Here is a 12,507-nt window from a genome sequence, read left to right as displayed (position 1 = left end):
TGGGCTTCATCATGAACAACCCAACACACCACTTAATCCTGAGCAATCCGGTGTATGTACTCAGAAGGAAAAAAATAATTGAAGAACGTTCTTTTAAAGAAACCACCAAAACAGAAAGGTGTTACTGTGTCTACAAATGTCCCCACGCATGCCACTAGAGCAGTTCACAATACAGTGTTGGTGGAAATGATTTCAACAAAAAGTTTGACTCATGTTGAAAATATAACATATGAAGTGTCATGATTGTGTTCAGTAAAGAAACGGAGCCTGAATCAAGTAAAAACATATATTTTTTTTTCCTCCTTTAAATACAAAAAAACATAAAAAGGTCAGTGTGGACATGGTCCATAACGTAAAAAAATTCTCTTTCTGTTCAAGGCAAAGAGAAACAGTTTGACATGTAGCAATAGTAGTTCCTTTTACACATATATAGATAGATATAAAAAAATATATTAGAAAAAAAGAAAAAAAAAAAAAGTTCCAACTAAAACAGATAGACTGCACTCCCGGATAGAAAATACTTCACATTTAATAAACTGATTTGTTTTTCGTTTTCAAACACCTTCATGCTGCAGTCGTCAATAAACACACTTTATTTGGCACTTATTGTACTTCTGAGATGGTCATTTAAGTATCTGCAAAAGAAAAAAAGACGTATTAGATATTACAATATTAGTTTGACGTTACACAAATCTCCATTCAATGAAAACTCAGGTGTTGAATCTTGCACAATTTTGACACTAAAATCACAGTCTAGTAATGTGTCACACAAGGAAGGGAATTTTGCTGAAGACCCCATTAGCTGCGGTTGTTTAGCTTTTCTACCACCAAAAATAAAGAAATCAGAGAGTAGCTGATCGTAATGCTGATAAAATGTTGCACACACTGGTCTACTGTTGAAGCTCCCGATCACATGATTAGAATTGCCGGACTGAATGAACGAATTTGTATAAAAAGCTTAATACCCAGTAGTCTGCGGGATTTACGTCGAGGCCGTTTTACCGAAGGAGACCCCTCATCCTCGTCTTGAAGGTTTCTTTTTCCTGACCCAGGGGAGGTACGCACAGGAGAGCTGACTAAAGAAAGCATGCAAAGAAAGCAAGTTTGAACATGCAGATCAACTAAACGCTTCGAAATTCTTTTCTTTTTATCGGTCTGTCCATCATCCATTTTCCTGCAGGACCAACCTGATCATTAGCGTGTGGCTCCTTTAGAACCCAAAACAAAGAACACGCATACTACACGTCACTCGACAAAAGTGTCCACTCACTTTCGTTCCCAAGCTCTTTCTCGATTTCTCTGAGCGCCTTCTCTTGTTGTTGGAGCTCCTGCTTCTTCTTCTTCATCTGAGGACTCTGCAGATACTCCATGTGCATTTCATAGTCAGCTTTGACTTTTAATGCATTCTCTACTGCTACAGAGTACTGCTGTAGCAGCTCTACACAAACACACACACACACAAACACACACGTCAGTTCTTCTGACCTCTTTTCCAAATGTGTTGACATTTAAAACGGTTTTAATTCTGCGTAAGCACGCTTCTCGGTTGTGACGATGTGATGATGCATCATGGACGTTTTTCTATCGGGTGTCTGATCAGAAAAGTTCAGAAACGGAATGAGAAACACGTGAGAAATCACAATTAGCTATTTGGTTGTCTTTACTGTATTTCTTGCTGCGTTTATAAACGGGCTCATTACCTTGCATGAACTTTGCATGCAGACACCCAAGGTAGGGTTTGAAAGTGGCCTAAACAAAACATCCCCATGCATTTCTTCCATCTTTTTCAAAATGAATAAAATGCTAAATTGTGTGTAAATATAATACGAACGGTGCATGAATACACCATATTGTCCGCATCATAGAGGGATTCTCCCAGTTCAAGACGGACTCTGCTCTGATCGTTTCCTTGAGATCGCCAATATCTAATGCAAGTTAAGCAGAAGTGTTCAAATTTGCCATTTTAGAAACTACAAACATATCTAGATTTTTGCAGAACACACACACACACACGTACCCCATTTCTACTAATAAAACAATTCCCTAATAGCCACACATGAATGGTATTCATGAACAATTGATGAATGTTTTGTTAAACTAAGTATACAGTTAAAATGGTGCCTCTGTCCTAAATAGGACTGAAATACAGCCATGCACTGAAAAATTATAAAGGATAAATCATAGACATTCATAAACAATCAACTTGAATTGTGCTATTCCCAAAGGGAGAAAGAAAAAAAAAAAATCTACTAAAAGATTCAAGCAAGGAACAGTGTAGGTTACGCAAACGCTATACACAGAGGTGACGAAATGGCACAAAGCAAAAGTCAGTCAGTTAGAGTTACCCTTCTGCTTGCAAATGGTGTGATATTCCTGAGGCAGTGGTGCTCCAAATACGTGACCTCTCAGCTTCTCTATTGGTGGCGCCTTGTTTTGTAAACCACCAAACTTGCCATTGCTACGGATACGTTCCCCTTTCCGTGTCAGCAGAGTGGGACACTGCATCTTACTCTGGACAACCTGGACAACAAGACACAGCAGAAAAATTTGGGTAAAAAGTAATTGTGTAAATGATTCAACCGAGAGTAATGTGTACTTCTATAGCAAGCAATAAAATGTTACTATATTTATGTATATTTACAGGGTTTTAAACAGTATTTTAGTGTTTACAGAACTGAAATTCTCTCATATGTGACTGTTCTTTGGACACTGGTTTCACTGCTCCAGCATGCTCAGCATGCTCAGGTTGATGGTGTTTATGCGCTCTGTTAAAGGGGACCCCTGTAATACGCTGTTGTTGGAGTTGTAAGATCTGGCACATGTTCACATTTGTGTGTGTTGAAATTTTTTGATAAAAAAAAAAAAAGTTTGTTATTTTTTTACATAATCCAGGCTACCCATAGGATGCTTTTGTACAGGGGAGGTAAGCTACTACAAGGAAAAAAACACAGGGCCTCTGCTTTCCACAATTCTTTCAAGCTGTGTAGTTCAACTGCTGCATTTTTAGGACAATCTCATTAAAAGAAAAAAAATCAATCACAGTCCAATCCAAATGTTTTAAAACTGCGAGGAAAATCCTCTAGTTTATACTGGACACGAATGGCATTTAGGTTTAAAATCAAACGAAGAATTTCTCTACTAAATGCACACATCCGTAAATGAAAACTTCTGTTTGTCTCAGGTTCACTTTTTGAACTAGTGTCTACCCGAGTTCTCCTTTAAACAGGAAAAAAAAACATTTAACTCTTACCAGGATCTGTGGAAACTTCTTTAAATGTCACCAGGCACAGGCCAATGTGCATTCAATTAAACTTTTATATTATAGCTCTGAATCGTTGTTTTGTTTTCCTCCACTCAGGTTAAAAATAGCCCTAGTTTCATCATTCTATTAAGTCAAAATTGCATCTTGTTTGTGGTGTCATATTTAATGTCAGAAATCATCCTCTCACACACACACACACTTACCCCCTTGCGGTAATGGTTAGCGGAATCCAAATCATCCACTATTATGGTGTCACCAAGAATATTGGCAAAGACTGGAGAAAAAAAAAGAAAGGAAAACAGACTGTATAATTGAGGTAAAAATCAACTTGTTTCAACTTTTCTTTCTGAGACACACACACACACACACACACACACACACACACACACACCCCACCCACCCCTGGTGGCAATTTGGACTCTGAAATGTAGTTTATAGAATGATCACACACAAGGACTACCTTTGGGTAGTGGAAAAATAACAAAGTGGGGTTTTGCTTACATAAACACTGTGCAACCTTGTTAATACCAAACATATACGCATCTGTTACAACTGAAATCTAATTTATTTAAAAATCTAAAGCCCCCCCAAAAAAATGGAACACATACAAACACAAATCTAGATTTACAAGACAAAGGGAACATTTTACTGTGTGCACAATCCAGACTCCAGGGGCTCCTTCACAGTAACGCATATACATGCAGCATTTTCTAGTTACAGAAGTTAACCCTGCACGCGGAGAACACAACTACCCCCAGCCATGAAAGTAAATGATGGCAGCCCCCACGCTGAAACTGTCATCTGGAAACAATCTGGGAGGGGAAGTTAGTCTACTCACACAGCAGATCATCATGCCGCATAACATCATGGGCCACTGCTATGAAAACCCAACACAGTGGGAACACTAAAGCTACTAACCCACTCAACACCCTACATGACTCAACCTGGAAATAATGATTCAGCTCGGACTTAAATCTGTCCATCTTTAATGGCTTTGAGGAGGATAAAGAATGCAGGAGAAGAGTCATGTGTGACTGTGTGTTGCTCTGAGAACTCACCCATGGTGCAGCTTTCTGCATGTTCAGGAAAAATGAGCAGATCTCTGACAAACACGGGGTTTCCTAATGGACGGAACAAAGTTTGACCATTCCGGATGTGGGGCAGTGGCCTAACGCAGAAACACACATAAAACCGGTCACGCACGCACATAAAAGCAGCGGCAAATAATATGAGGAAAAGCTGAAAAGCTCAGTGACTAAGCCCACTATATACACTTTTAAACCTCATTCACCAACTTGTGATGAACATTCCCTTTAATCCAAACCTACTAGTAAATGTGATTTTTATAAAAAAAAAAAAAAAAAAAAAAAAAAATCCCCCCACATAAATAGTTTGATGATTTTAATTGATTTAAAAAAGTAGAGAAAAAAAGTAGAGGAAATATCAGTTTATGACTGTCATAATTTTACTTGGAGTTAACAAGGAACTCCCCTTACAGGCTTTACTTAATATTAAATCCAATTATATCTACAAAAGTGCCATTTTTGAACGATTTCTACACTATAAAATTATAACTGTTGCTGGAATGAGAAGAAGAACACTAGTTTCTCACTGCAGCATGTCTTTTTTTTTTTTTTTTATAATAATAAAAAAAAAAAAAAAAAAAAAAAAAAAAAAAAGGGGTTTTGGCAAGAAGCATAAGCGCTATCATACTCCATTAACAGATCTGGCAATAAAATGTACAACACTGAATAACTAACTACCAGAGTTCACCGCTGCTTTGTTTGCATGGCTCAGTGTTATTCTCTGTCCTAAATTCTAACCCATGTTATGCAATACCATTGCAGCGTTTTATATATGAACATACATTCATTACACACCTCTCTAAAATAGCAGCTCGTGATTGGTGTGTAATTGCGGGATAATGCATCTGAATATCTGAATGCTCTTGCAATTGTTTACAGCTCATTTACTTCCCTTTATTCACTTCTGCAAAATAGAACCCGATGGATATTCATTATTCATTATATTAAAGGCACCTGTTACTTTGTTTCCAGAATATCGTCTCAAGGGGCATGACTTGTTGCCGTCCTTGTGTTTCATCGTAGATTTTTTTCGCTGCAGCTGTGGTCACGGTGACCACGCAGTCCATGTCGCCAAGAATATGCCAGGAAATGACCTTTGCTTCGTCGTCGTCCTTCACCAGTGCCAGGTGTGCGATCTATAAACCAAAACAAATGCTTCTAATTACTTTTCTAAACCAGAGTTAGAAATAAATATGATTTGACCATCCCATACAAGAGTTTTAGAAAACGAGTCTACCACATGTACAGACACACCTTTCCTAGAACGCCTTGGCTGCCTTTGAAAGGATCAGGCATGGTGCATTTTCGCTGAGGCAGATTCTTCAGCCTCTCCAAATCTGCAGTCATCTGAGCAATTAAGCCATCAATTGATGCCACCTAAACACAAGCATACAAAGAATGGTTTAAGTCGGGTCACACGGTTTTAAATAATTAAACAATAACAGCATTCAAATTTAAAACAAAAGATATAACAGAACTGTAGAACATTCTACATGAACACTGAATATAAATACTCAACTTGAATAGACTCACTGTCAAATATTTTCCCTTATATATATATATATATATATAAAGATACTGTAGATGATTAAAGCAAATACAACCCCAATTCCAAGAAAGTTATAAACCCATATTTTATTTACTATAAAAGCATTTAAATCGTATCAAATGTTTAAATTGAGGAAAATGTACCATTTCACAAAAACATAAAAAATAAATGAAGGTAAATAAGGAGGCCAATTGCTGGATTTGGGGGAAAGAAACATTTTGGCTGATACAGGATTCTAGGTGCTCATCACTCCTGGGTCTTCTTTGTCATATTATTTGTTTCATGATACGCCAAACGGTTTCAAATGGTGAGAGGTCTGTTGCTCTAAAACCTGTATAAACCATTCAACATTGGTTGTGCCTATCCAGATGTGAAAGCTGCCCATTCCATAGGCACTAATGCAGCGTCGTACAGTCAAGAGACGCTAGCTTTTGAACTGAGCACTGAAACTCGTGGTCCCTCTCCCTTTTAGTTCAGAGGATGTGACGTCCATGAGTTCCAAAAACAATTTCACATTTTGTTTAATTGAACCAAAGAACAGTTTTCCACTTTGCCTTGGTGCATTGTAAAATCTCTCTGGCTTTTTTGCATTATAAAACAGTGTCCTGCATTTGTGGATGACATGGCACACACATTTCCGGAAGAGTTTCTGGGCACAATTCAGGGACTTAAAAACAGCATGATTATGTAATGTAATGCAGTGTAGCCGGAGGGCCCAAAAATCACACACATCCAATATAGATTTCCGCCCTCGTCCCTGACGCACAGAGATTTCTCCAGATTCAGTAACATGACTGGTTATCAAAAGAGTATTTTGGAGCCACAGATATTTGCAGATTGGTGAGCCTCTGCTCAGCGTTACCTCCCACTCCAAAATACTATTTTGATAACCAGTCAATTAATTAGTTGCAAAATGTTCCTCCAGTCATGCTCTTTATAGTAACATTAACATTTCAAGCCCCCCCCCATCCCAACTTCCTTTGGAACGTGTTGCAGCGATCAAATTAAACAATACTGATTTTTTTCTTTTCCTTAGTTTTAACACTTGATATATTTACTAGGTTATATTGTGAGTAAAATATGGGTTGTAAATGTGCGTAAAGAAATAGACGTTATCATACATCAGTTAATTTTGAAACATCTACGCTGCTTTTCTTGATCTCCTGTTTCAGCTGAGCTTCTTTAGTACTCGCAGCTTGCACTTGACCTAAAAATAAACACAAACAAAAACCGAGAGTAGTTCAGGACATAAAGAGAATACTCTACAAACAAGACATTAAAACAAAGCACGTGAACAAGGAATTTAGCACTTACCCTTAAGCTCAGCTGTGAGTTGTTTGTTGGTCTCCAAAATCTCTCTGTAGACTTTAACAGACTCAGACAGACGGTCTTTCTTCGCACTCATAGCAGCCATCAATTTCTGCTTCTCTGCATCTAAAAGACCCAAAATCTTAATTGCATTTATGGCACTAATTTGTACATATTTACATACATATAAAATAAAAGGTTAATTAGTTTCTTTCCTGTTACTTGAGATAAAACAAAATTGCTTAAACAAACCTGGTTGAAAAAAACCAATACAGAGTAAATGCTTATTTGATTACATCTGGAACAACTTTTACTTATTTTAGCCTTTAGGTCATCCGAGTGAGTAAAAAAGATTCAATTATAATAGGATGACAGCGGTACGGTTTGCTTGAGACCATCATAAAATTTGAATTATAGTGAGAACCCATGATACGTTGCACTTCGAAACTCTAAAAGGTCACCATGACATCTGCTGGTACTAGTAATTTGATATTAATAATCTACAAAACTGGGCCAAATAAAAAAAATTCCAAGTTAAATGCTTCAGCAGATGCGAAGATCTGCACACTGACCATTGCAGAACCTGAAATGTAAATTATAAGGAGGGATGGTGTTGGCTTTTGATTTGGGGCCTTCAAGCACGGGACGAAACTGGAGTGCGTACTCGGCTCCATCAGTTCCTGGACTATTCTCCATAAGCGCCAAGGCCTAGAGACCACACATTCAAATTAGCATCAGATTCTCCCAAGGTCATCACTAATATTCCCACCAACAATGTGTGTTACAAACACACACCCCCCTTACCGTGATAACAGTCTCCCCATTAATAAGATCGTATGTTAGACTCTTGGCCTTGTTTTCGAACAGAGGAAGATCTGCATCGTCGTCATCAACAGCCGTCACAGTCAGAATCACCTTTCCTTTAATCCCCATACCTGCTGGGTTATTGTGTTCATCCTGTTAAGCAAAACACACACAAAACCTGTTCAGTAGGGCTGCACGATTTGGGAAAAATTGTCATGTTGCGATTATTATGGTCAAGATTGCGATATGTGAAACAATAAATGGTCTAATGAGTCCACTTGATTTGTTATTAAGGAAATTACACACATTAGTAATAATGTTGAAATGTGTATTTGTGGAACTATAAAAGGTTTTTAAAACGAACTGACTGAAAAAACTCAAAGCAACTCACCATAACTTTCAAGCATAGCCTTTCAAAAAGCGTACGGTCAGCTAGATTGCTGCTGTTGGAGACCACAGGAGTTGAGGGAAGTGTGTCTGGGACCAGTTTAAATGGCTTATTGGCAACAATACTCAGAGCAATCTGAAGAAAGAAAACAAACAAACAAAAAAAACTCATTACACTGTGCCGGAAGAATTGGCTGATATAAGACAAACACAAACAAGGCACAAAATATACACTCAACATAAATGTGTTCAAAGCACAGCAATAGATACAGAATCTAGATCTAAAATAAATCCAGAATATGTGCTCCAAGTTGCCAGCTGTGTCTTATACATACACAAGCTTGTGCTGAGGTGAGCGTACACATTAGACTCACTTGCCTTGCATCAATGTCAAAAAAATAATAATTCAACAATTAGACCTGTAAAGGTTTATGTTGCACATAATATCTATTTACAAGAAATACTAGTGTGCCATGTGCATTTTGTATATTACCCTAAAGAGAAATAGTTGTCATTAACCCTGTGAAGCCTGATATGAAATAACAGAAAATTCTATTTTTTGGAAATTGAAGTGCTTATGGGGTCAAACAAAATGTAAACAAAATAAAATACGTGTGAGACAGTAAATGACAATTTACTGATCACAACAAAATGTACTGTGTATTTTATAACAAAAACAAATAATGATAATGGTTTTTGGAATGTCCACTCCTACTAAGGAGTCACTTGAATTGCCATCCATAAGCTTATACAATTTCAACTGTTTTTTTTGCCATCTGAAAAATAATGTTTTTGTATTCTGAATTTCTAACAGATTGTGATATTTATTTGTTTTACTGAACAGACATTAGCAAGCTACAACATTAAATTGGATGTACAAAAATGTAATATTTTATTTCCACTAGTTAAAATCAGTAAAAATTTATTCCAAGATGACCATTTAACTCTTAGTTTAACAAATAATAATACATTATTTATTTGTATTGTATTTGACATTGTAGCAGGAATAATGCAGATTGCATCATGAAATACATTGATGACTAAGCTAAATTACCTTATATATACCTGCTGTATCATATTTGATACACTTAAAAATTTTACTATAACATTCTTTAAAAAATATTAATTAATTATTAGTTGCTTTAAAAAAAGTACATATTCATTAAAAAAATAAAATAGGTAACAACTTTTTCAAAATCTGCAAAAAATCTAGCAAGTCAATTTATGAAGGCAGCCATATTGAAAAAACCTGCCTAAAGCCTGCTATTGACTGCAGAGCACAGATAACTCCAATAGAGGGCAGAAGACAAGTCTCAGATTGTATTCAACAGGTTTTTGAGGAAAGTATTGTTGATGATGCAGAGGTCTCAGAAACTAATGTATCAAATATGATACATTTGGCGTTAAAGAGTTAAAGGAAATGTGCATATGCTATATTTATTTATTTACTCATCTAACGTTTATTTCAGTGGCTTACCTGGCTGCTCCAGATGGGCTTGTTTTTGTTTACAGCAAAAACAAACTGCACCATGTACTTTCCCACACGAGAAGGAATCTCTTTATCTCTGTGAAAGCATTAATAATGCATTGTTCATTTTCAAAACAACAAAATCAACCCCTAAAAAAATAAAATAAATCACAAATAATGAATAAAAAATGAGCTGATTAACAGTTATAAGAGCTGTTGCTTTACACAAATGTATTTAACAAAAAAATACAAATTTAGGGTCCAAGTTACCTGAAGTAAAAGTGGTCATCGTTTTCCTTTTCTTCAGGTTTGCTGCATTTAAGCGTTATTGCCTGAAATCATCAGTGCACTTCAGATGTAAATCATTATAATCGACTACAGTAGCAAGACAGCTGATAGGTCTGTGTGTAACTCACGCCTGTTGGAGGACGGGCTCCTGAAGCCAAGCCTGGCCACAGCAGCATGGACAGACTGGATGGACTCAAATTCTTCACAGGTCCACCCTCTTCAGAGAGTACAGTTACTTTGAACACTGTAAATAAATAAAGTCAACAGCCAGGTCAACTTAGAATGTGCATTTTAAATACTTCATCTCTTCAAAACCTGAGTTTACACACCAGGGAAAACCTCTCCTGCTTTTAAGATGGCATCAGTGTTATATTCTACACTGAGCTTAGCTGGATTGTTGGGATCAGGCATCACACACAGCTTCACAATTGGGCCAGGAACAGTATTACTTGGACTAATATATCCCCGAAACTCCAGTGTATTCTCTCCGCTGCAAAAAAAAATACATTGCATAAATTTAGTCGTTAGTTAGACAAAATATTCAGAATTGCTTTGCTAGTTAAACAAAGTCAAACGAAACAGCTTTAAGTGATGCCGATTTCTACTCACATTGTTGCCGTTACGGTCTTCAGTATGAAGCTAACTTTTCCTTCTGTATCCACAGGCTGAGACATCACAGGAGATTTAACCTATAAAACACACACACACACAAACATATACTCAGTTTTAGTAAAAAGTGAAATCTGACTACACAAAAGTGTCAATTTCTGTTAAAAGAACAAAAATGCTGAATTACTTTGAAAGGGAAAATAACATTACACAATTCAAAGTTATTTGAACTAAAAGTAAAGACTAAAGCATGAGCATGTCATTGGAAAACTGCAACACAAGTTCGTGCTGGCATGAAAGTTATTTCCCCTTGAAATTATAAGGAAAATTGAAGTTTATATTGCTGAGAAACAAAGCATTAGGCCCTCTCATCTGAGGCTTTTCCTGTGGCGGAAAACATACATGCTCGCTTTACTTGTTTATAAATTTGCGGCCAGAATTGCTGTTTGAGCGATGCTTGCATTGCGTTTTACATTTGATCTCTGAATCTTTGAACACTGCTATAATAATAATAATAATAATAATAATAAAGGATAAAAAATATATAAATACATTTTTAGTGCATCAATATTGAAGCGCTACCTTGAGCTGAGGTGTGAGAGTTTTTATTGCTATGACAACACGCTGATCTGGAACAGGATTCTCCCAGTCATCACACAACTGTAGCACGAATGGAGTGTCCAATCCATGTCCATTGATCACATGTGAGGGCTACAATCAAACATACACACAACATTACCAAATTATGCACACAGGTAATTGACACTGTGCATAATGTCATTGTAATCATGACTGTGGAATAATTTTTAACGTTATGTTCCGAAAAATCTAAACTGTGGAGAATTTTAAGTGAATGAATCTACATTTAAATCTCTTAAAAAAAAAAAAAAAAAGTTTAAAAAGAAAAGTAAATTTTTTTTTTATTTATTTACAAAAAATTCAATCTTGCCAATAATTGTTTAAAATACTGTTTAATATATAATGTTATAATTGAACACTGCTTTCTTTTTTTTTACTACGGCCTGTGAATTACACATTCAACCTCAATTACTATGATCACTAACAATGTATTTGCTAAAATCGTCAAAAAGAACAAGGTCAAAAATAAGTTTTTTTTTTTTTTTTTAGTATATGTCAAAATAAATCCACAGAGAAAATACAAGAGGCGGGTAAAACCTTTATAGCTTAATAGCATGTGCAACTTACCTCTTCTGGTGCCTCCAGCAGATTGATTTTTGTTGGGGGTCCAGCAGTGACTTTTACTCTGACTAACTCCTCAAAAGTCTGGTACTTAAAACTCAACTCCCTTACACCAGGTAAGCCTCCTGCAAAGCGAACGCCAGTCACCACCATCATTCCTGTGCTGGTCTACAAACAAACAACCACAGACAAAGTGCAAAATAAGCTTCATATACAAAATCATTCAAGAATTCCTAAATGGGTCGAAAAGCACCAAAGCATTTGGCGTACATGTTCTCCTTTAGCATTATGGTCTTATTACAACAACAAAAAAAGCACACTGTATTAATGCTGTTCATTATAAAATCCAGTTGTTACAAGAAAACAGCTTTTTATTGTCATATGATTTAAGAAATTCTTTGCCGTTAGACACTTACAGCCTTTTAAAAATGTATCTCAGAGCCTCAACAGGACTGAGCACATTCTTTTAGTTGAACATAAACTTCATTAAGTTTATTAATATTTCGTATTGCAAACAGATTCTTGAATCTTTATCCAACAACAGCTT

The 12,507-nt window shown here is 36.4% G+C and overlaps 1 protein-coding gene across 1 annotated transcript in view; it reads right to left on the bottom strand.

Moving 5' to 3' along the window:
• Window positions 1–272: 272 nt before the first annotated feature.
• smchd1 (structural maintenance of chromosomes flexible hinge domain containing 1) overlaps window positions 273–12,507 on the bottom strand; it is a 36,898-nt gene continuing 24,663 nt past the window's right edge. Inside the window, exons 30-49 of the mRNA XM_083542111.1 lie at window positions 11,967–12,128; window positions 11,343–11,471; window positions 10,761–10,840; window positions 10,481–10,641; window positions 10,280–10,395; window positions 10,134–10,195; window positions 9,873–9,960; window positions 8,400–8,531; window positions 8,009–8,161; window positions 7,777–7,912; window positions 7,211–7,330; window positions 7,018–7,103; window positions 5,602–5,724; window positions 5,302–5,483; window positions 4,321–4,430; window positions 3,466–3,536; window positions 2,346–2,520; window positions 1,271–1,438; window positions 966–1,076; window positions 273–635 (exon numbers count right to left, since the gene is read on the bottom strand). Coding sequence (XP_083398237.1) covers window positions 628–635; window positions 966–1,076; window positions 1,271–1,438; window positions 2,346–2,520; window positions 3,466–3,536; window positions 4,321–4,430; window positions 5,302–5,483; window positions 5,602–5,724; window positions 7,018–7,103; window positions 7,211–7,330; window positions 7,777–7,912; window positions 8,009–8,161; window positions 8,400–8,531; window positions 9,873–9,960; window positions 10,134–10,195; window positions 10,280–10,395; window positions 10,481–10,641; window positions 10,761–10,840; window positions 11,343–11,471; window positions 11,967–12,128 — 2,373 coding nt within the window. The 3' untranslated portion in view covers window positions 273–627. The remainder of the gene's footprint in view (window positions 636–965; window positions 1,077–1,270; window positions 1,439–2,345; window positions 2,521–3,465; window positions 3,537–4,320; window positions 4,431–5,301; window positions 5,484–5,601; window positions 5,725–7,017; window positions 7,104–7,210; window positions 7,331–7,776; window positions 7,913–8,008; window positions 8,162–8,399; window positions 8,532–9,872; window positions 9,961–10,133; window positions 10,196–10,279; window positions 10,396–10,480; window positions 10,642–10,760; window positions 10,841–11,342; window positions 11,472–11,966; window positions 12,129–12,507) is intronic.

The sequence above is a fragment of the Silurus aristotelis genome, assembly GCF_946808225.1.
Source record: "Silurus aristotelis genome assembly, chromosome: 5".
Classification (NCBI taxonomy): domain Eukaryota; kingdom Metazoa; phylum Chordata; class Actinopteri; order Siluriformes; family Siluridae; genus Silurus; species Silurus aristotelis.
The sequence above is the reverse complement of the archived record's forward strand: the minus strand, read 5'-3'. Positions and strand labels throughout refer to the sequence as shown.